Consider the following 24,976-nt stretch of genomic DNA (forward strand, 5'->3'; position numbering starts at 1 on the left):
CAATAAAGACTATCCAGTGTTATTTTACATTTGATTACTTTAATTTCTGTAGTATAGCACACCTGAATACTAGCCTACTGTAAAACCCACCTGAAAAACTTAAAGCCATGTTCATTTCATAGCTCTCTTTATGCATTTATTCGTGCTGTTGATTGCAATTTGTCTATTTGTTCTTACTTTATTACTATTTTTACCTGAGTTATTGTTTTTATGAAAATAAAATTTAGCATTGAAGAAAAGTAGATTTTTGTTTGTATATGCTGGCAATTATAGTTATTAGAAAGAAAATCGAAATTGGCAGGTCACACTTAAAAAAAAAAAAAACAAAGGAAATCGGAATCTGCCAAGAAAATTGCAATCGGTGCACAATGTATTTTTATTGCTTGTACAATGAGTTTTGTTGCAACACCAGGACGCCCTGCAGATTCCCATTTGTAAATAATGATAATTGTGCCAGTAACCTCATGTATACTATATACCGTACTGACACCTGTACACACAAGTAAAAAGTGTCATTCTAACACACACCCATATTTACACACAGTCCTGTTTGCTGTAATTCTAATGCTGCTCCCCAAAGGAATGACTAGAATATACACAACCAGATTATTTTGTTAGAAACAAAATAATCCAGAAACAGAAAAAGCTACATTTCTCTTTACAAAGTAGTCATATTATCGGTTTGATAAAACTACGACAGACACTTGTCAGTTATCAAAATCAGACCACATAAATACAAGATTATATTCTGCACGAGTGCATTAGTGTAAGTATATGTTACTCTGATCAAATGAAGACCCTAATCCTCCAGAATGACTCTTCTGCCCCCATAAGCCTTTGTCCGCAGAGCCAATCTGAACACAGCATGAGAGACCGTGAACCAATGAAACGATTGCCTGTGGCAAGAAAGCCAATCAGATGAGAGCATGCGTGGAAACTAGGCCAGAAGCCAAAGCAACAGAACAGTGACAACAGATGCCCCCATCCATACACACAAATAGGATATTATAATATACAACAAGCTTATGAATGCACATGTCACCCATGCTAATTTATTCAAACATATTTAACGTTGAATATATGCACTATGAAAAACTGCAGTCTGAAGTATACAATAAAAAGCTTCAAAACATAATGCATTTTGGGAAACATCTCCCCCTTAAGTTTCCTGGCCCACTTCATCTGACCGGGTCAGGAGTCAATGGGAAAATTCTGAACCTCTGAACTGTTTGTGTTCGAATAAACATAATGATGGATTATTTAATATCTGATTGAAGTACACAAAATAACAGAACGCTGTCTCATGCGCACAGGGACGGCAGCAGATGTGGCCTAATAAGGGGAATCATCCTTCTCTGGGTCTCTCTGTTAGAAATGATGCAATCTACATGAAACATAAACCACAAAACACAGACTCCCTTCTGCACTAACTGGCCATGCGGCACCACTTTCTAAATGAACGGGATTAAGTCCCCACTCATTACAGCAATGGTGTGACATGCTACATTAAACATGCTACATTCATCTAAAACTATTTTTTAACAATTTTCCCATTTATCGTATAATTATTATACAGGCAGTTTTTCCTTTTTTTCTAAGGAATTCCTTTTCATCTAATATAAAAGTTTGTGTTTATATAATATACATATATATATACATTGTGAAAAAGTCTTAGGCATGTTAGTATTTTCACCCAAAAATGGTATTAAACCAGTTATTTATATATTTTCTTTTGCTGTCAAGTTTACATTTCCAAACATTCATTATGCCATTACCGTAATTGTAATGATACAGTGAGCTGTCTGGGATTACATGAAGAAATAGAAAAAACTAAACAGATTTATAGATTAGACATATAGATGTCTATAAGAACTGTGGCAATGTCTCCAAGACAATTGAAAAAAAAAAAAATACCTGAAAAGTTTTAGGCACTGTGTAAAGTGCTGCAAAGTGAGGATGCTTTAAAAAACAACGACATAATAGATAGTTATCAGTTAACTTCTATTAACTAAATAAAATCAATATTATTCTGTAATCCCAGATGGACTCACTCGATGCAATTCTACTATTGTTTTAAAATCACATACAGTTAACTTAATACAATCTTTTTTCTTTCTTTTTTTTTTACAGATATTTCAATAATTTTGCTTTAATGTAGTGAAAAATAAAAGTGAATATTTTGAAAACAAGCTATCTTTTTAAAACTTCATATTTTTTTCCACACAAAGCATAAACATCAATTTATACATTAAGAAATAGCTTCAATATAGGTTCAGTCTACATTTGTTTACAAAGCATTCCCTCACAAGGGGATCCTTATATTTTTACATTTGAAAACCCTTGTCAATTAAGGCTGATCAAAATCCATGGTGGTCAGAAAAACTGTCCCCATGAAAATGTTGTTTTTATGACTATCATGAATTTTGAATACTTATTCCTTTGATAGCTTAAATTAAAGTATGTATCTCATGTGTGTGTGTGTGTGTGTGTGTGTGTGTATGTGAGAGAGAGAGAGAGAGAGAGAGAGAGAGAGAGAGAGAGAGAGAGAGAGAGAGAGAGCAAGCGCATTACGTGCAAAATACACAACAAACGGGATAGATGAATATCCCAATGCTTTAAAAACACCAGCTTCACTTATAACCGATTTACGTGCCCTATATATTCACAAAGGCGGTGCCCGTGTTATGAACAGTTCACTGGAATGGAGAATGGAAACAGAATATATGAGAGAGAGAGAGAGAGAGAGAGAGAGAGAGAGAGAGAGAGAGAGAGAGAGAGAGAGAGAGAGAGAGAGAGAGAGAGAGAGAGAGAGAGAGACTTTAAATTCCAAAAGACACATCTTCCTTCATACACCCAAATAGCAACGTATTAAAAACGTCATATAATGTCTTATAATATGCATTTCTGTCCTCATCCAAGGTCACCGGAACCGCTCTGTCAGATTCTGCAAATGTAAACACGCGCTCACTTAAATCTGATACATGCATCGAGCTCGCTGACCCGTTCATCTCCCCTTCTGTCGTTCACTTTCTCCCTCTCTGACCGGGCAAACGGGCAGCAGCTACTCACCCTCTGATAGCTCCAGCTCGAGCTCCGCGAGCCGCGCGCGCACCTCCAACGGCAGCGGTAACGAATCACGGTCTGCCATTGCGACTCCAACACATCCGAGCCTCCGCGCCTCTCTGTGTCTCACGAGCACACGGTGTCAAACGTGTATTTCACGGTGCAAAAATAGACCGCATGAGTGTGAGGGCGGATGGACAGCGAGGAGAAGTGTTACTGGAGACCCGTCATCACCGGTCGGGGTTTTTTCCGGTTTTCGGTTACGCTCGGCTTCTTTTCGATTCCGGATTGTAAGTGGTGCACAGCAGCAGCGAAGCTGCCCGTGTTTCCACTGCGGTGCCACTGTGCCCACTGCTGCCGTCGCGCTCACGTGACCTCGGTGCTCGTTCAAACGCAGAAGAGAGCGACAGTGCGCGCGCGCACCGACAGTAACGGAAAGCGGAGTCTGTGTGAAGATTTAACTACCTACGGTGCCATTAAACACGCCCCGGGTGATATGCCTCAATATGAGTAATTTTCAAGTAATTCACATCTCATTGAATTTCAATTCTCATCCATTTTATGAGACATGAGTGTATTAAGAAAGAGAAACAAATCACCATTCAGCCCCATTTTCACTCACTCAATTTTATAGGTACAGAACTGAAATCTTTACTTTAATAGGCTATATCTAAAGAGAGGAAATAGGGCTACTCGGTTTATTTACGTAATGCTAAATGTTTTAATAGTTAATGTTTCAAAGTTAAAAATTGTTGTTTTACTTTACTAGTTTTTAAAGGACATAAATTAACTTTTATGTTAACTATTACGTTATGATGCCTCCTGCTGGTGCGTGGTAGTATGGCATCAAAAGCAGTCAAATCATAGAACGTCTTTCTCAGGACTGTTAATATTGTTTGATACACTTTTCCAGTTCCTTGAATAGATATACACTCCAAAAACAAAAAGGAAGTAGGATAAACATCTTCTGGCATGTTTGCACTGATCTCAGTCAAGGGAGCAGGGATCGGACACAGTGTAGGGATAACAATAACACCCACCCACCCACCCACACACACACACACACACACACACACACACACACACACACACACACACACACACACACACAATTAATTAGGTTAGGTTAGGTTCTATTATGTGTAAAAAACGTTCTCACCAAAGTTTTGCCTGCAACAAAATCATAAATAAAATATAGCAGCATGTTAGGATAGTTCACCGAAAAATGAAAATTATCTCATGATTTACTCACCCTCAAGCCATCCTTGGTGTATATGACTTTCTTCTTTCAGACGAATGCAATCGGAGTTTAAGCTGTTAAAAAATAATATTAAATATTAAAAAATGTCCTGGCTCTTCCAAGCTTTATAATGGCAGTGAATGGGGGTGGGGAAAGTGCATCTATCCATAATAAAAGTACTCCACACGGCTCCGGGGGGTTGATAAAGGGCTTCTGAAGCAAAGCGATGCGTTTGTGTAAGAAAAATATCCATTTTTAAAATTAAACTAAAATAGCTAGCTTCCGACACCCGTACGCATTGATTTACGGCGAAAGAGTAACCTCTAACCTGATGCATGATGTTGACAAACGCAGATGCACACAGGATAGAGCAAAACAAAACACTGGTCACAAATGACAATTAGAATTGTTAAAGAGAAATGTCGGAGGATTTCGATATAAGAAAAGCTCGAGTTTGTTGGACAGCCCTATTTGTTTTAACCGCGCGGGCGAGGGGCGTCAAAGCTATGCATCTCCCACATCCGTCATCCCATCAGGGGTTACTCTTTGGCGTAAGTTGACTTGCGTAGGTCATTTGTCGGAAGCTAGTTATTTTAAATATGGATGTTTTTCTTAGAAAAACATTGATAGTTGCACTTTTCTGGACTTCAAAATCAGGACTGGCATTCACTACCATTATAAAGCTTGGAAGAGCAATTTTATTTTTTTAATATAACCCCAATTGTGTCCTCCTGAAAGAAGATAGTCATTTAGGCTAAATCTAGGTTGGCTTGAGGGAGTAAATCATGGGATAATTTTCATGTTTGGGTGAACTATCCCTTTAAGGCTAAAGAAAGATCCAGCAGGATTTGGATCTATACAGTTTTATTACCTGTGGAAGTCAAGCACACATTTCAGAAGGCCTGCCCCTTGAAAGAAACACGCAACATAAACCCCTAGCAAGAACCAGCCAGTATAATGACCTCAGAGAAGCCATAAAACAGAGTGCACAATCACATGTGCTACATGGAGTTTTGTGGACAGCTAAAATTAAACCTTTGAGGGCATGTTTGATGAAAAGTAGGAGGTGACTTCACTTAGGCTATATCTTTAAACAGATGGTAGGCCTACCATTTAGTAACAATAACAGGGAAATAAAACATAAAGACTGCACAATCACAGACGAACATAGGGTTAAATAAATAAAATAGCAAATTACAAACAATGTCTTAAATGCTTAGCTCTAAAAGGACACCCGAACGTAGTGTTTGGACCAATCACAGGGAACTCATTTACATATACACACCTTGACAGTTTAACTTGGAATAGTTGACTTTGTTTTAAACAGAAAAATGGCATTAAATTAGAAAACACAGAAAAATATAGAATAATATGTCTACATGTTTATGTTCTTGACATAAATGATTTCATTCGGCACAGTTTTTTTTTAACCTATCCAAGTTCCAACCAGAATTGAGAAGTATTTCTCCCTGGTGAGTTGATATATGGATCTCGCAAACGCTACATTGTTCGGAGCGGTAGGAAGTTCACTGTAGAGGTTACAAACTGGGTGTTAATCACTCGTCCAATCACCTCGGGGAAGGTCTGAGACAAGAGCCAATCACTGTCCTCACAGGACATCATCTGAACAGATGAGCGAGTGCACAGGAAAATGGGTCAAAAAACGCGGTGTTCACGCACAAGACGTTGGTAAGCAAAATAGCGAATCAACTGATGCGATCCCCGTGGACTTGGAAACACTCGCGGCTGGCGCAATGAGTTCAATGTGTGAACCAGCATAAGATGCTGGAACCCAATTCAGACTACTCTCCCACCGCTCTTTTATCTAAATAATATAAAATATTTATACATTTAAAGATGTCTTCAGTTATGGCGGTATTGTGTCCTTTTTATAGGCTAAATTACATTGTTCTAACAGCCTAAACTATTAATTTTTTCATAGTTTTCAATTGTGTTTTCAAACCACAAAAGTGACACAAAATTATAGCAACAGTTCGCTGCTCTTGCCCTAAGGCCCATTCACACAAAGAACGATAACTATAAAGATAACTAATGATATTCGTATGCAGTGCATCTACTTCTGGGAGCCCTAAATAAATCTTTGTCCAGGGGGCCTCTGTCAGTGCATTCATAAAAAACTCGAAACCAACCCCTTAATGTATTCTTAATGTGTGGAATTTGGGTTGGATTCTGATTGGCTGTCAATTACTTTTTATCGTTCATCAACTGAAAAAAAAAAATAGTTCTGAAAGTGATTCCAACGATATTGCTCTTCGGTTTCTAAATTGTTATTACAATGCGCTAAATAAATCCACAACATTTTGCTATAGGATCCGTATCTTTAAAAATAAAATGCAAATGCAATTTATAGGTTTAGCTAATAAATTACAAAATCAGGGGTTTGTTTAAAATGTATTAGTTGACTTTATCTAAATGTGTTGTGTGCTACTAACGTCAATAGAAAATTGCTGATACAAATTCCCTTAAAAACGTTGATTCCCGAAAGTCATTGAATAATTGAGGAGATGTGCTACCGTTTTAGTAACAATAACAGGAAAATAAAACATAGACAATCACAACAGAACATGATGGTTAAATAAATAAAATTGCAAATTACAACATATTAAATGCTTAGCTCAAAAAAGATGTAAGCATCAGATCGTAGTGTTTCAACCAATCACAGGGAACTCATTTACATATACCCACCTCGACACTGGACAGTTTCACTTGGAATGGTTTGCTTTAGACAGAATTATGGCATTCTATTAAAACACTGAAAAACTAAGAAAGATATGTCTAAATGTTAGTGCTCTTATAAAAATGATTTTATCCATCACAGTTTTTTTTTTTTTTTGCTCTAACCAGAATTGAGAAGTATTTCTCCCTGGTGAGTTGATATATCGATCTCGCTAACGCTACATTGTTCAGAGCGGTAGGAAGTTCACTGTAGAGGTTACAAACTGGGTGTTAATCACTCGTCCAATCACCTCGGGGAAGGTCTGAGACAAGAGCCAATCGCTGTCCTCACAGGACATCATCTGAACAGATGAGCGAGTGCACAGGAAAATGGGTCAAAACGCGGTGTTCACGCACAAGACGTTGGTAAGCAAAATAGCGAATCAACTGATGCGATCCCCGTGGACTTGGAAACACTCGCGGCTGGCGCAATGAGTTCAATGTGTGAACCAGCATATGATGCTGGAACCCAATTCAGACTACTCTCCCACCGCTCTTTTATCTAGAAAATATAAAATATTTATACATTTAAAGAACACTGACCGGTGAGACAATTTGTTGTCTCCATTTATGGCGGTATTGTTTGTGTGTCCTTTTTATAGGCTAAATTACATTGTTCTAAAGAGCCTAAACTATTAATTTTTTTCATAGTTTTCAATAGTGTTTTCAAACCACAAAAGTGACACAAAATTATAGCAACAGTTCGCTGCTCCTGCCCAGGCCCATTCACACAAAGAAAGATAACTAATGATATTCGTATGCAGTGCATCTAGACTTCTGAGGGCCCTAAACAAAACTTTGTCAAGGGGGCCTCGGTCAGTGCATTCATAAAAAAACTGAAACCAACCCCTTAATGTGTTCTTTCAGAGCAGTTTCAATATTAACCAACAACAGTGATACGAAACGCTTAGTAGTACAATAAAAACAACAGGACAAATAAAACAGAAAAAAAGATATGAATGGGAGTCAATGGAATGCTAACAGCAGGTGGGGGTCCGCTAGCCAATGGCGGCGCCCGGGGAAGCTTCAATGTCTTCCGTAACACTGCCCCCCTGGATTCCAACGATATCGCTCTTCGGTTTCTAAATTGTTATTACAATGCGCTAAATAAATCCACAACATTTCGCTATAGGATCCGTATCTTTAAAAATAAAATGCAAATGCAATTTATAGGTTTAGGTAATAAATGACAAAATCAGGGGTTTGTTTAAAATGTATTAGTTGACTTTATCTAAAAATGTGTTGTGTTCTACTAACGTCAATAGAAAATTGCTGACACAAATTCCCTTAAAAACGTTGATTCCCGAAAGTCATTGAATAATTGAGAAGATGGGCTACCGTTTTAGTAACAATAACAGGAAAATAAAACATAGACAATCACAACAGAACATGGTTAAATAAATAAAATTGCAAATTACAACATATTAAATGCTTAGCTCAAAAAAGACGTAAGCATCAGATCGTAGTGTTTCAACCAATCACAGGGAACTCATTTACATATACCCACCTCGACACTGGACAGTTTCACTTGGAATGGTTTGCTTTAGACAGAATTATGGCATTCTATTAAAACACTGAAAAACTCAGAAAGATATGTCTAAATGTTAGTGCTCTTATAAAAATTATTTTATCCATCACAGTTTTTTATTTTATTTGTTTTTGCTCTAACCAGAATTGAGAAGTATTTCTCCCTGGTGAGTTGATATATCGATCTCGCAAACGCTACATTGTTCGGAGCGGTAGGAAGTTCACTGTAGAGGTTACAAACTGGGTGTTAATCACTCGTCCAATCACCTCGGGGAAGGTCTGAGACAAGAGCCAATCGCTGTCCTCACAGGACATCATCTGAACAGATGAGCGAGTGCACAGGAAAATGGGTCAAAACGTGGTGTTCACGCACAAGATGTTGGTAAGCAAAATAGCGAATCAACTGATGCGATCCCCGTGGACTTGGAAACACTCGCGGCTGGCGCAATGAGTTCAATGTGTGAACCAGCATATGATGCTGGAACCCAATTCAGACTACTCTCCCACCGCTCTTTTATCTTAATAATGTAAAATATTTATACATTTAAAGATGTCTTCAGTTATGGCGGTATTGTGTCCTTTTTATAGGCTAAATTACATTGTTCTAACAGCCTAAACTATAATTTTTTTCATAGTTTTCAATAGTGTTTTCAAACCACAAAAGTGACACAAAATTATAGCAACAGTTCGCTGCTCTTGCCCTAAGGCCCATTCACACAAAGAACGATAACTATAAAGATAACTAATGATAATTCGTATGCAGTGCATCTACTTCTGGGGGCCCTAAATAAATCTTTGTCCAGGGGGCCTCTGTCAGTGCATTCATAAAAAACTCGAAACCAACCCCTTAATGTATTCTTAATGTGTGGAATTTGGGTTGGATTCTGATTGGCTGTCAATTACTTTTTATCGTTCATCAACTGAAAAAAAAATAGTTCTGAAAGTGATTCCAACGATATTGCTCTTCGGTTTCTAAATTGTTATTACAATGCGCTAAATAAATCCACAACATTTTGCTATAGGATCCGTATCTTTAAAAATAAAATGCAAATGCAATTTATAGGTTTAGCTAATAAATTACAAAATCAGGGGTTTGTTTAAAATGTATTAGTTGACTTTATCTAAATGTGTTGTGTTCTACTAACGTCAATAGAAAATTGCTGATACAAATTCCCTTAAAAACGTTGATTCCCGAAAGTCATTGAATAATTGAGATGTGCTACCGTTTTAGTAACAATAACAGGAAAATAAAACATAGACAATCACAACAGAACATGATGGTTTAAATAAAATTGCAAATTACAACATATTAAATGCTTAGCTCAAAAAAGACGTAAGCATCAGATCGTAGTGTTTCAACCAATCACAGGGAACTCATTTACATATACCCACCTCGACACTGGACAGTTTAATTTGGAATGGTTTGCTTTAGACAGAATTATGGCATTCTATTAAAACACTGAAAAACTTAGAAAGATATGTCTAAATGTTAGTGCTCTTATAAAAATGATTTTATCCATCACAGTTTTTTTTTTTTTTTTTTTTTGCTCTAACCAGAATTGAGAAGTATTTCTCCCTGGTGAGTTGATATATCGATCTCGCAAACGCTACATTGTTCGGAGCGGTAGGAAGTTCACTGTAGAGGTTACAAACTGGGTGTTAATCACTCGTCCAATCACCTCGGGGAAGGTCTGAGACAAGAGCCAATCGCTGTCCTCACAGGACATCATCTGAACAGATGAGCGAGTGCACAGGAAAATGGGTCAAAACGCGGTGTTCACGCACAAGAAGTTGGTAAGCAAAATAGCGAATCAACTGATGCGATCCCCGTGGACTTGGAAACACTCGCGGCTGGCGCAATGAGTTCAATGTGTGAACCAGCATAAGATGCTGGAACCCAATTCAGACTACTCTCCCACCGCTCTTTTATCTTAATAATGTAAAATATTTATACATTTAAAGATGTCTTCAGTTATGGCGGTATTGTGTCCTTTTTATAGGCTAAATTACACTGTTCTAAGCAGCCTAAACTATTAATTTTTTCATAGTTTTCAATAGTGTTTTCAAACCACGAAAGTGACACAAAATTATAGCAACAGTTCGCTGCTCTTGCCCTAAGGCCCATTCACACAAAGAACGAGAACTATAAAGATAACTAATGATTATAGTATGCAGTGCATCTAGACTTCTGAGGGCCCTAAACAAAACTTTGTCCAGGGGGCCTCGGTCAGTGCATTCATAAAAAAACTGAAACCAACCCCTTAATGTGTTCTTTCAGAGCAGTTTCAATATTATCCAACAACAGTGATACGAAACGCTTAGTAGTACAATAAAAACAACAGGACAAATAAAACAGAAAAAAAGATAAGAATGGGAGTCAATGGAATGCTAACAGCAGGTGGGGGTCCGCTAGCCAATGGCGGCGCCCGGGGAAGCTTCAATGTCTTCCATAACACTGCCCCCCTGGATTCCAACGATATCGCTCTTCGGTTTCTAAATTGTTATTACAATGCGCTAAATAAATCCACAACATTTCGCTATAGGATCCGTATCTTTAAAAATAAAATGCAAATGCAATTTATAGGTTTAGCTAATAAATTACAAAATCAGGGTTTTGTTTAAAATGTATTAGTTGACTTTATCTAAAAATGTGTTGTGTGCTACTAACGTCAATAGAAAATTGCTGATACAAATTCCCTTAAAAACCTTGATTCCCGAAAGTCATTGAATAATTGAGAAGATGGGCTACCGTTTTAGTAACAATAACAGGAAAATAAAACATAGACAATCACAACAGAACATGATGGTTAAATAAATAAAATTGCAAATTACAACATATTAAATGCTTAGCTCAAAAAAGACGTAAGCATCAGATCGTAGTGTTTCAACCAATCACAGGGAACTCATTTACATATACCCACCTCGACACTGGACAGTTTCACTTGGAATGGTTTGCTTTAGACAGAATTATGGCATTCTATTAAAACACTGAAAAACTTAGAAAGATATGTCTAAATGTTAGTGCTCTTATAAAAATTATTTTATCCATCACAGTTTTTTTATTTTATTTGTTTTTGCTCTAACCAGAATTGAGAAGTATTTCTCCCTGGTGAGTTGATATATCGATCTCGCAAACGCTACATTGTTCGGAGCGGTAGGAAGTTCACTGCAGAGGTTACAAACTGGGTGTTAATCACTCGTCCAATCACCTCGGGGAAGGTCTGAGACAAGAGCCAATCGCTGTCCTCACAGGACATCATCTGAACAGATGAGCGAGTGCACAGGAAAATGGGTCAAAACGTGGTGTTCACGCACAAGATGTTGGTAAGCAAAATAGCGAATCAACTGATGCGATCCCCGTGGACTTGGAAACACTCGCGGCTGGCGCAATGAGTTCAATGTGTGAACCAGCATATGATGCTGGAACCCAATTCAGACTACTCTCCCACCGCTCTTTTATCTAGAAAATATAAAATATTTATACATTTAAAGAACACTGACCGGTGAGACAATTTGTTGTCTCCATTTATGGCGGTATTGTTTGTGTGTCCTTTTTATAGGCTAAATTACATTGTTCTAAAGAGCCTAAACTATTAATTTTTTTCATAGTTTTCAATAGTGTTTTCAAACCACAAAAGTGACACAAAATTATAGCAACAGTTCGCTGCTCCTGCCCAGGCCCATTCACACAAAGAAAGATAACTAATGATATTCGTATGCAGTGCATCTAGACTTCTGAGGGCCCTAAACAAAACTTTGTCAAGGGGGCCTCGGTCAGTGCATTCATAAAAAAACTGAAACCAACCCCTTAATGTGTTCTTTCAGAGCAGTTTCAATATTAACCAACAACAGTGATACGAAACGCTTAGTAGTACAATAAAAACAACAGGACAAATAAAACAGAAAAAAAGATAAGAATGGGAGTCAATGGAATGCTAACAGCAGGTGGGGGTCCGCTAGCCAATGGCGGCGCCCAGGGAAGCTTCAATGTCTTCCATAACACTGCCCCCCTGGATTCCAACGATATCGCTCTTCGGTTTCTAAATTGTTATTACAATGCGCTAAATAAATCCACAACATTTCGCTATAGGATCCGTATCTTTAAAAATAAAATGCAAATGCAATTTATAGGTTTAGCTAATAAATTACAAAATCAGGGTTTTGTTTAAAATGTATTAGTTGACTTTATCTAAAAATGTGTTGTGTGCTACTAACGTCAATAGAAAATTGCTGATACAAATTCCCTTAAAAACCTTGATTCCCGAAAGTCATTGAATAATTGAGAAGATGGGCTACCGTTTTAGTAACAATAACAGGAAAATAAAACATAGACAATCACAACAGAACATGATGGTTAAATAAATAAAATTGCAAATTACAACATATTAAATGCTTAGCTCAAAAAAGACGTAAGCATCAGATCGTAGTGTTTCAACCAATCACAGGGAACTCATTTACATATACCCACCTCGACACTGGACAGTTTCACTTGGAATGGTTTGCTTTAGACAGAATTATGGCATTCTATTAAAACACTGAAAAACTTAGAAAGATATGTCTAAATGTTAGTGCTCTTATAAAAATTATTTTATCCATCACAGTTTTTTATTTTATTTGTTTTTGCTCTAACCAGAATTGAGAAGTATTTCTCCCTGGTGAGTTGATATATCGATCTCGCAAACGCTACATTGTTCGGAGCGGTAGGAAGTTCACTGTAGAGGTTACAAACTGGGTGTTAATCACTCGTCCAATCACCTCGGGGAAGGTCTGAGACAAGAGCCAATCGCTGTCCTCACAGGACATCATCTGAACAGATGAGCGAGTGCACAGGAAAATGGGTCAAAACGTGGTGTTCACGCACAAGATGTTGGTAAGCAAAATAGCGAATCAACTGATGCGATCCCCGTGGACTTGGAAACACTCGCGGCTGGCGCAATGAGTTCAATGTGTGAACCAGCATAAGATGCTGGAACCCAATTCAGACTACTCTCCCACCGCTCTTTTATCTAAATAATATAAAATATTTATACATTTAAAGATGTCTTCAGTTATGGCGGTATTGTGTCCTTTTTATAGGCTAAATTACATTGTTCTAACAGCCTAAACTATTAATTTTTTCATAGTTTTCAATTGTGTTTTCAAACCACAAAAGTGACACAAAATTATAGCAACAGTTCGCTGCTCTTGCCCTAAGGCCCATTCACACAAAGAACGATAACTATAAAGATAACTAATGATATTCGTATGCAGTGCATCTACTTCTGGGGGCCCTAAATAAATCTTTGTCCAGGGGGCCTCTGTCAGTGCATTCATAAAAAACTCGAAACCAACCCCTTAATGTATTCTTAATGTGTGGAATTTGGGTTGGATTCTGATTGGCTGTCAATTACTTTTTATCGTTCATCAACTGAAAAAAAAAAATAGTTCTGAAAGTGATTCCAACGATATTGCTCTTCGGTTTCTAAATTGTTATTACAATGCGCTAAATAAATCCACAACATTTTGCTATAGGATCCGTATCTTTAAAAATAAAATGCAAATGCAATTTATAGGTTTAGCTAATAAATTACAAAATCAGGGGTTTGTTTAAAATGTATTAGTTGACTTTATCTAAATGTGTTGTGTGCTACTAACGTCAATAGAAAATTGCTGATACAAATTCCCTTAAAAACGTTGATTCCCGAAAGTCATTGAATAATTGAGGAGATGTGCTACCGTTTTAGTAACAATAACAGGAAAATAAAACATAGACAATCACAACAGAACATGATGGTTAAATAAATAAAATTGCAAATTACAACATATTAAATGCTTAGCTCAAAAAAGATGTAAGCATCAGATCGTAGTGTTTCAACCAATCACAGGGAACTCATTTACATATACCCACCTCGACACTGGACAGTTTCACTTGGAATGGTTTGCTTTAGACAGAATTATGGCATTCTATTAAAACACTGAAAAACTAAGAAAGATATGTCTAAATGTTAGTGCTCTTATAAAAATGATTTTATCCATCACAGTTTTTTTTTTTTTTTGCTCTAACCAGAATTGAGAAGTATTTCTCCCTGGTGAGTTGATATATCGATCTCGCTAACGCTACATTGTTCAGAGCGGTAGGAAGTTCACTGTAGAGGTTACAAACTGGGTGTTAATCACTCGTCCAATCACCTCGGGGAAGGTCTGAGACAAGAGCCAATCGCTGTCCTCACAGGACATCATCTGAACAGATGAGCGAGTGCACAGGAAAATGGGTCAAAACGCGGTGTTCACGCACAAGACGTTGGTAAGCAAAATAGCGAATCAACTGATGCGATCCCCGTGGACTTGGAAACACTCGCGGCTGGCGCAATGAGTTCAATGTGTGAACCAGCATATGATGCTGGAACCCAATTCAGACTACTCTCCCACCGCTCTTTTATCTAGAAAATATAAAATATTTATACATTTAAAGAACACTGACCGGTGAGACAATTTGTTGTCTCCATTTATGGCGGTATTGTTTGTGTGTCCTTTTTATAGGCTAAATTACATTGTTCTAAAGAGCCTAAACTATTAATTTTTTTCATAGTTTTCAATAGTGTTTTCAAACCACAAAAGTGACACAAAATTATAGCAACAGTTCGCTGCTCCTGCCCAGGCCCATTCACACAAAGAAAGATAACTAATGATATTCGTATGCAGTGCATCTAGACTTCTGAGGGCCCTAAACAAAACTTTGTCAAGGGGGCCTCGGTCAGTGCATTCATAAAAAAACTGAAACCAACCCCTTAATGTGTTCTTTCAGAGCAGTTTCAATATTAACCAACAACAGTGATACGAAACGCTTAGTAGTACAATAAAAACAACAGGACAAATAAAACAGAAAAAAAGATATGAATGGGAGTCAATGGAATGCTAACAGCAGGTGGGGGTCCGCTAGCCAATGGCGGCGCCCGGGGAAGCTTCAATGTCTTCCGTAACACTGCCCCCCTGGATTCCAACGATATCGCTCTTCGGTTTCTAAATTGTTATTACAATGCGCTAAATAAATCCACAACATTTCGCTATAGGATCCGTATCTTTAAAAATAAAATGCAAATGCAATTTATAGGTTTAGCTAATAAATGACAAAATCAGGGGTTTGTTTAAAATGTATTAGTTGACTTTATCTAAAAATGTGTTGTGTTCTACTAACGTCAATAGAAAATTGCTGACACAAATTCCCTTAAAAACGTTGATTCCCGAAAGTCATTGAATAATTGAGAAGATGGGCTACCGTTTTAGTAACAATAACAGGAAAATAAAACATAGACAATCACAACAGAACATGGTTAAATAAATAAAATTGCAAATTACAACATATTAAATGCTTAGCTCAAAAAAGACGTAAGCATCAGATCGTAGTGTTTCAACCAATCACAGGGAACTCATTTACATATACCCACCTCGACACTGGACAGTTTCACTTGGAATGGTTTGCTTTAGACAGAATTATGGCATTCTATTAAAACACTGAAAAACTCATAAAGATATGTCTAAATGTTAGTGCTCTTATAAAAATGATTTTATCCATCACGTTTTTTTTTTTTTTTTTTGCTCTAACCAGAATTGAGAAGTATTTCTCCCTGGTGAGTTGATATATCGATCTCGCAAACGCTACATTGTTCGGAGCGGTAGGAAGTTCACTGTAGAGGTTACAAACTGGGTGTTAATCACTCGTCCAATCACCTCGGGGAAGGTCTGAGACAAGAGCCAATCGCTGTCCTCACAGGACATCATCTGAACAGATGAGCGAGTGCACAGGAAAATGGGTCAAAACGCGGTGTTCACGCACAAGACGTTGGTAAGCAAAATAGCGAATCAACTGATGCGATCCCTGTGGACTTGGAAACACTCGCGGCTGGCGCAATGAGTTCAATGTGTGAACCAGCATAAGATGCTGGAACCCAATTCAGACTACTCTCCCACCGCTCTTTTATCTTAATAATGTAAAATATTTATACATTTAAAGATGTCTTCAGTTATGGCGGTATTGTGTCCTTTTTATAGGCTAAATTACATTGTTCTAACAGCCTAAACTATTAATTTTTTCATAGTTTTCAATAGTGTTTTCAAACCACAAAAGTGACACAAAATTATAGCAACAGTTCGCTGCTCTTGCCCTAAGGCCCATTCACACAAAGAACGATAACTATAAAGATAACTAATGATATTCGTATGCAGTGCATCTACTTCTGGGGGCCCTAAATAAATCTTTGTCCAGGGGGCCTCTGTCAGTGCATTCATAAAAAACTCGAAACCAACCCCTTAATGTGTTCTTAATGTGTGGAATTTGGGTTGGATTCTGATTGGCTGTCAATTACTTTTTATCGTTCATCAACTGAAAAAAAAAAATAGTTCTGAAAGTGATTCCAACGATATTGCTCTTCGGTTTCTAAATTGTTATTACAATGCGCTAAATAAATCCACAACATTTCGCTAGGATCCGTATCTTTAAAAATAAAATGCAAATGCAATTTATAGGTTTAGCTAATAAATTACAAAATCAGGGGTTTGTTTAAAATGTATTAGTTGACTTTATCTAAATGTGTTGTGTTCTACTAACGTCAATAGAAAATTGCTGATACAAATTCCCTTAAAAACCTTGATTCCCGAAAGTCATTGAATAATTGAGATGTGCTACCGTTTTAGTAACAATAACAGGAAAATAAAACATAGACAATCACAACAGAACATGATGGTTTAAATAAAATTGCAAATTACAACATATTAAATGCTTAGCTCAAAAAAGACGTAAGCATCAGATCGTAGTGTTTCAACCAATCACAGGGAACTCATTTACATATACCCACCTCGACACTGGACAGTTTAATTTGGAATGGTTTGCTTTAGACAGAATTATGGCATTCTATTAAAACACTGAAAAACTTAGAAAGATATGTCTAAATGTTAGTGCTCTTATAAAAATGATTTTATCCATCACAGTTTTTTTTTGTTTTTTTTTTTGCTCTAACCAGAATTGAGAAGTATTTCTCCCTGGTGAGTTGATATATCGATCTCGCTAACGCTACATTGTTCGGAGCGGTAGGAAGTTCACTGTAGAGGTTACAAACTGGGTGTTAATCACTCGTCCAATCACCTCGGGGAAGGTCTGAGACAAGAGCCAATCGCTGTCCTCACAGGACATCATCTGAACAGATGAGCGAGTGCACAGGAAAATGGGTCAAAACGCGGTGTTCACGCGCACAAGATGTTTGTAAGCAAAATAGCGAATCAACTGATGCGATCCCCGTGGACTTGGAAACACTCGCGGCTGGCGCAATGAGTTCAATGTGTGAACCAGCATAAAATGCTGCAACCCAATCCCACTGCTCTTTTATCTAGAAAATATTATAATGTATAAAATATATTCGTTGTCAATGATTGTATCGTACTGGAAAGGTTCTTCCAACGATATCGTTTATCTGTCCATATCGGTGCAGTGTGGACTTCCCTTTTCTTAAGACGAGTAAAGGCCCATGCACGCAGACTGTTTTCTTTTTAGCCTAGGCCTACATAGCAAACACTGTTGAAAAAAGTTTGATACAATTTTATTACAATCAATGAATGCCCTAAATAAACTGTAATCGAGTTGGCATGTTGCAAGTGCAATTTATTATTGCTTTAAACATGACTAATCACAAATCAGTGTTTTGTTAAAAACTTATTTGACTATCTAAAAATATTTTTTCGTGAGACTTATATTAATTAAATTCCGTTAAAAAAACATTGAATAGCCAATTGAGCACAATAGAAATGTATAACTTATGTCTATTTACTGTCACTTTTCTAAAGGCAAATGCCACAGTAGCCGCTATCATTTCTTGATGGCACCGTGCAATATCCTTTAACTGACGAAATTTAGGCTTCAATTAAGTAGGCTAAGAATTTGTCATCTAGAATTTACAGAATCTTTTTTATTTCGTGTCATGACAGTGGTGCTGTTCTCGGCTATATTAGGCATAATACCAAGTTACCGCTTTACCAAGTGGTGTAACTATGGTTACCACCACGGTAAATCTTCGAGAGGACAATAATCCCGTGGCTCCGGGGCGGGTGGCTCGCGGGTTTATCATAAGAGTTACCCAAACGGCTTTCCCGCTGGAAACAACCTAGTCGCTTACTCGCCGTTTTGATATTCACACTCTCAAACGGTGCTTTTGATTCTTCTGTGAATGCTGGCTGTGAGGTTATGTGTGTTTCGTGCCTTCACTGCTCGGTGTTCCAGTACCGCGCCCGGATGGAAATGTGTCTTCCGGGGAAAAGCTGCTTTCAGCAAACGAGACACCGAGCACATCACGCCTCACAGCCTGGACATCTGCAGCTTTCAACAGAAGCTTGTGCCTTTCTAAGAACGCAAGCGGTTTGAGACGCAGATCTATGGCCAGACCTATGCGTCCCAGAGGGGAGAAGAGCCGTGGAAAATCTGATAGAGACCCGTAAGAGCTCAAACCTCGAATTTTGCTATTTCATTCTGATCTTAGTGCAGTCATTCATGGATGTGCACGCAGAGGCGGGTCCGTTGCACGTGCAGACGGTGGATGAGCCACCGGGAGGCGCCACCGTGACCGTGGATGCCGCACAGTTCCAGATCCAAACGGTGCTGGGGATCGACGGGGAGTTCAGCGAGGATGACTTGCAGACGGGCGCTGGAGCTCAAACACCGCTGGCTGATCCGATCACAGAGATCGAGAACGAGGATGGTGCGTGTGCAGGGACGGACACGGACACACCGGGCGAGGACATCGTCGGGCAGAGCGCGGGGAAAACGGAAACAGTGGGCTCCAGTTGCAGCAACGAGAGTTGCGTCCCGACCCCAGGCTGTCGGATCTGCTTTCAAGGGGCCGAGCAGGTGAAGTAGGGCCGTTCATTTCATCCGTCTGCGCTATTTATTGTGGGTCTACTCTAGGCATACGCATGCCTCACACCGACGTCTTTGGTTGTTCCAGGATTGTGCGCCATCAGAATTGAATTGGCCCTTAATTCCTGAATTTGAGCCAAGTTTGAACTAAAGTATGAATGAATTTTCACAAAAAAAGCTTTAAGCCACTTATTTATATATTTTGCTGTAGTGTCAGAAGGAAATATCAGTTTACATTTCCAAACATTCCTTTTGCAATTAATTCCAATAATTCAGTGATTTTTTGGTATGCACAAGGGGTCTGAACAGCCGGTGCTCCACAGAGATCTAATCTCATATCATCAAGTCCATCTGGGATTACATGAAGAAACAGACTAAAAACTGAGACAGACTAAATCCAGAAGAACTGTGGCAAAGTCTCCAAGACAAAAACAACAACAACAAAACAACAACAACTGCAAAGCTATACAGTTCTGTGAAAAGTTTTAGGCACTTGTGCAAAAATGCTGTAAAGTGAGGGTGCTTTCAAAAATAACATCATAAATAGATTATATTTATTAATTAACTTCTATTAACTAAATCAAATCAATATTTGGTGTGACCACTCTGTGTTTAAAACAGCTTTTGTCCAGGTACATTTGCATATTTTTCAGGTAGCTTTGCTGGTCGGTTTGTTCAAGCATGTTGGAGACGGAGTTGTTCTGGATTCAGTCTTTCTTAGTTTTTAGTCTGTTCTTCATGTAATCCAGACGGTCTTGATGTGAAATTAGATCTCCATGTGGAGCATACCTGCTGTTGTCATACTCCTTGTGCATACAAAAATATCACTGGATTATTGCAATTAATTACAAAAGGAATGTTTGGAAATGTAAACTGATATTTTCTGCTGACACACTACAGCAAAATAATAAATAACTGGCTTAAAACCTTTTCGTGTGTGTGTGTGTGTGTGTGTGATTGAGTGAAAATACTAACGTGCCTATAAGACTTTTGCTCAGTAATGTATATATATTCACTTTTGTGGACAGGGTGGAAGAGCAGTTTCCCAGAATGCACTACCTGTGTTGAATCTCAGAACTGAATTACAATTAAGTAAATTCCTTTTCCTATCATTCAACTTCAGTTTCAACTTCCTGTGAGGTGTGGCCAATGCAATTCATATTCAAGTTCATATATTACAACAGAGCCAGTTCTTGAATTTTTGATCCAGATGTCCCATCGTGATGTTGCAACAACACAGCAAATCATAAATACTGTTCATCCAGCTGTTGTCAAGTGTTAGGACAGTCTGAGTAATATAGCTAAACATTGTAAACATCTTTTTAATTGATTATGGGCCTACATAATTCATGCAATTATTAGAATATCGGAAACCTCAGTGATTCGTAATGCTTTAAACAGACAGTGTGGTGTGTGTGTGTGTGTGTGTTGGTGAGATCCATTAGAATATGTGCTGCTCCATTCATGTCTAATGCTCTTCACTTCCTGCAGCTAATGTGCTTCCTCAAGGCGCCTTGTGTTTGTGTATGTGTGTGCGCGAAAGTGTTCCACTTTGTTTCAGACTCATTACAGTTCCAAATGAGGATGTTTCTGAAATAATTCATGAATGCACAGATGAATCATTTCCCATCCACTCACTGGGATGAATCTCTTGTCATTGTGTGTATAGTGTTTCATTCACTCAAGATGTTCTCCTCATTTAGACGAAACCGCTCATTGTTCATGGCTCCACAATGCTCAACTCATCTTCAAAGGCACACAATAAAACAGCCATGTTTTATCATTGTGTGTTTTGATTGGCTGATTGTGTGTGTTGGCTGTGATTGGCTGCAGGGGGAGCTGCTGAGCCCGTGCCGCTGTGCTGGTTCTGTTCGACATGCCCATCAGCAGTGTCTGCTCAAGTGGATCAGTGAGAAGGGCTCCTGGAGCTGTGAACTCTGCAACTACAGATTCAACATCCTGCCTATACATATCAAACCGCCACTACAGGTAAACACATACACAGGGATTTATAATATAGGAGTGTCTATTTACACTAACTCCGCCCAAATTGATGGAAGACGCTATAGGTGTGTGGCAGAAAGTTTTGTTTTGATTCAAATCGACACGAGATCGAGTGCCGAAGTCGTTCTTCTCCCTTTTCCCATCACATATCAGATCGGAAATGCATTTATTTTCAATAAAAAGGAAGAAAATATTTACAAGTATAAAAATCATATAACTACTATTTTCACATAGTGTAAACAGAATCTATTGCTATTTAAACAGTGGTGTGTTTTAATAGTGTAATAGTATTGCTAAGAAAATTTTCACTTAGTGTAAATAGCATCTATTTATGCTGCCTTATGATACATTGGTCAGGAATTCATACCTAAGAAATTCACCAGCCAAAATACTTTTTTAGTTGACAAATGAAAGAATCGCTCAGTTGTTAGTCAGATGTGCTTTAGTTTCCATTTGATGATGTCACTCTAATTGTGATTCTAATTGTATTTGTGCCATTATAAATGTTACTCATAACTATAAAGATAACGACATTAACATCCCCACCAACATTACTATAAGCTTGTGGTGCAGTAATGTCATCTGCCGCTTTACATGCTGGAGCTCTTTGAAGTCGGATGGATTGTGATTGGCTGTCAATGTCTTTATTGTTCGTCAGCTGGAAATAAGATTTTCAAAAAGTGATTCCTTAATGTAATTGTCATTATAGTTGTGGTGTGAACTTCATTATTCTTATAGAATTAGATCCATTATTAAAACTTTATAGTTATAATTATTGTCCTTGATGTGATTAACGCCCTTAACGAGCGAGTTCACAGTGGTTTTGTGATTCGTTTTGACTGATTCGGTAAAACAAACCAGTCGTTTGTTCATGAATCGGACAACGCGGCTTGTGCGGTCGCCAATGCCGTCTAGATTCTAAATAATAATTAAAAAATTTTTTTTTTCACATTTGTGTTTACATTAGTTGCAGTCTGGAGCTCTGACCGGTGACTGTGTTTGTATGTTTCGCCAGTGGCAGACTGTCACCATGACTCTGGTGGAGAAGGTTCAGGTCATTGCAGTGATGCTGGGTGGCGTCTTCCTATTGGCCAGTGTGTCGTGGCTGCTGTGGTCGGCACTGAGTCCAGAGGCTCTATGGCAACGCAGTGACATCCTGTTCCAGATCTGCTATGGCATGTATGCCGTCATGGACCTTGTGTGTATTGGTGAGACACTAATAGATACACTCAAACCACATTAGTCCTATACAAAGCCCTTTTCTCAAGATAATATATGCCGATTTTGCGAATGCATGTCCATTTAACTATGGGTGACAAATCGAAAATAATAAATAAATAAAAAGTAGGGCTGGTTTGATCATGTCGATTAATCATTTTAATCAATCTTCATTGTGATAAACCAATATTGATTCAAAATCCCAAGATCTTTTAGTCTATTTCAGTTGATGCATCAACAAATAAGCATTGTTACTTTTGAAATGAAACCGGAGAATGTGAATGTTTAAAGTCTCAGCTTCAAATTCTGTCAATTGTATCATGAAATTCAAACAATAAATACCATTTTGGCGCTCTTTAGTTATAGCAGTTATACAATTTACTGAAATATATCATGATTCATGACTCATGTAATCCCTCAATCACGGTTTCAACCGTGGAAAGATGTTAATAAAACAACAGCTTAAACAATGTCACATTACATTTAATGGTCATAACTCAATATTATTTAGCTAGAAAAAACTCGAGAGAAGAGCATTTTTATTATTCATATTTTGTACTTATCCTGTTTCACAGACAGGGCTTAGATTAAGCCAGAATTAGCCTTTAGTTCAATTATATTGTTAAATATAAAAGCCGCCTTATGTGCAATTTAAATGTGTGTATACAACACTTATGAGTTTTGATTATTATATCTAAAAATAAATAACAATTGAATTTATTAGCAAATTTGACGTACTGTACTACAAATGAATCCATATCGAATCACATTGAAATCAGAATCGTCAATAACCAGCCCTACTAAAAAAATGTGTGTTTACATGTGCTAGTAATACATTTGTGTTTCAGGCCTGATTGTTCATGAAGGTGGTGCTGTGTACAATGTGCTCATGCGCTGGCGGGCCGTTAATCTCTTCTGGGACGTCCAGAACTACGATAAAAGCCGAGACCTGGAGACCACACACAGCCTTCACCGCAACCTGTGGCTGCCTCTCACACACACACACACAGTCTCCAACGCACACTCACAAACCACCCGACTGGAGTCGTCACCTCGATGCCCCCTCCACCTCTTCTCCACGTGCCTGAATGTGACCTCTGACCTGTCCCCACAAGAGCAAAGCTCTGGCGAGCACGTCGTCAGGGTCACGTCAGTTTGACATGATATGAACTCTTTCAGGGACCAATCCACTCTCCCTGCACCATCCTGTTGTGGGAGGGGCTAACCAGTGGGAGGGGCCTCAGTGTTGGGAGGAGCCTTACTTGAAAAGCACTTTAGAAGATACGCAAACTGATTTAAATGATATATTGAATTGTTACTTCGAGCCTGGAGTTCTGGATCAGCCTTTGAGCATCGGAGTAAGACTACAAAGCACACATACTTCCAATTATAATGCACACAAAATGTATTACTGCTGTTAGACAAATGAATGTTTCTTTTAAACTAACCTTTTTCGTTCAGGTTTTCAATTTCAATACTGATAAACTAGTGGCAGTCGCATGTAACTTTCAAATTGGTTCTGAAGCAGCCATTCCTCCCCTTATTCACCATGGTGATATATATACACACAAAACAAACGAGTGATGATACATTTGAAAGAAATTCATGGTAGTTTTTCTAGGGCTAATCAATGTAATCAATTATGTAATAATTATAAAATAATTATTTATAACTACCCATTTTACAGAAAGAGTGTTTAAAGAGTAACATTTTAGTACAAACATATTGGTAATTCTTACCTCATGGTTCTAGTTTTGTTTAGGATACATCATATCCAGTCAGGCGGTATTATACAGTCTAGCCGCAAATGTTCAAATACTATCAAAAAAAGCGGCGAAAACATTGATTTCACAGGGAAGTAGTGGAGAAACGGGATATCAAAAAAGAAAACATTCAAATAAAATACCAAAAAACAAAATGCTTTTATCAAAAATGACGTACAGTAGAGGAGCATAAGCAATTTTTCACAGTGCAAACAATAATCATATATGATGCCAGGTTTATTAGAAAGCTAGATTAGGGAACAAGCTAGAGCATAGGAGCTCATTGCATTACATTGGATTTTGTTTCTTTTTTTCTCAGAAATGTGAGTAGTGTTTGCTTGTGTAAAACATGGCACCACAATGCTAGGCTGTTGTGGGCGGTTGCATATGATATAGATGCAAAAGTTCAAATATTTCAACACAAGCTCAAATCGGATCCAAAAATTCTGCATACGCATAAATTCGTAATAGCACAGCTCCCATACTACTCTCCATTGGAAATGAATGATGGTCTGTTGTTTGTCAGAGATAGTAAAAAAAGAAAGA

The 24,976-nt window shown here is 38.0% G+C and overlaps 2 protein-coding genes across 3 annotated transcripts in view; one reads left to right on the forward strand and one right to left on the reverse strand.

Annotated features, from left to right (window-relative positions):
- Positions 1 to 3,431, reverse strand: part of dip2cb (disco-interacting protein 2 homolog Cb) — a 37,408-nt gene extending 33,977 nt beyond the window's left edge. The window contains exon 1 of one of the 2 annotated variants that reach the window (XM_079613649.1): positions 3,070 to 3,431. In XM_079613649.1, the coding sequence (XP_079469775.1) occupies positions 3,070 to 3,148 (79 nt within the window). In that variant the 5' untranslated portion in view covers positions 3,149 to 3,431. The remainder of the gene's footprint in view (positions 1 to 3,069) is intronic. The other variant, XM_079613650.1, reaches the window with a different exon arrangement.
- A 15,143-nt stretch (positions 3,432 to 18,574) lies between these two features.
- On the forward strand, positions 18,575 to 24,963 carry marchf11 (membrane-associated ring finger (C3HC4) 11). Its single transcript, XM_079613677.1, has 4 exons — positions 18,575 to 19,436; positions 21,279 to 21,434; positions 22,465 to 22,657; positions 23,516 to 24,963. Exons 1-4 carry the CDS (start codon positions 19,080 to 19,082, stop codon positions 23,824 to 23,826), a joined length of 1,017 nt encoding a protein of 338 aa, XP_079469803.1. The 5' UTR covers positions 18,575 to 19,079; the 3' UTR covers positions 23,827 to 24,963.
- The last annotated feature ends 13 nt before the right edge of the window (positions 24,964 to 24,976 follow it).

This window comes from Phoxinus phoxinus (genome assembly GCF_949152265.1).
Source record: "Phoxinus phoxinus genome assembly, chromosome: 5".
Lineage (NCBI taxonomy): Eukaryota > Metazoa > Chordata > Actinopteri > Cypriniformes > Leuciscidae > Phoxinus > Phoxinus phoxinus.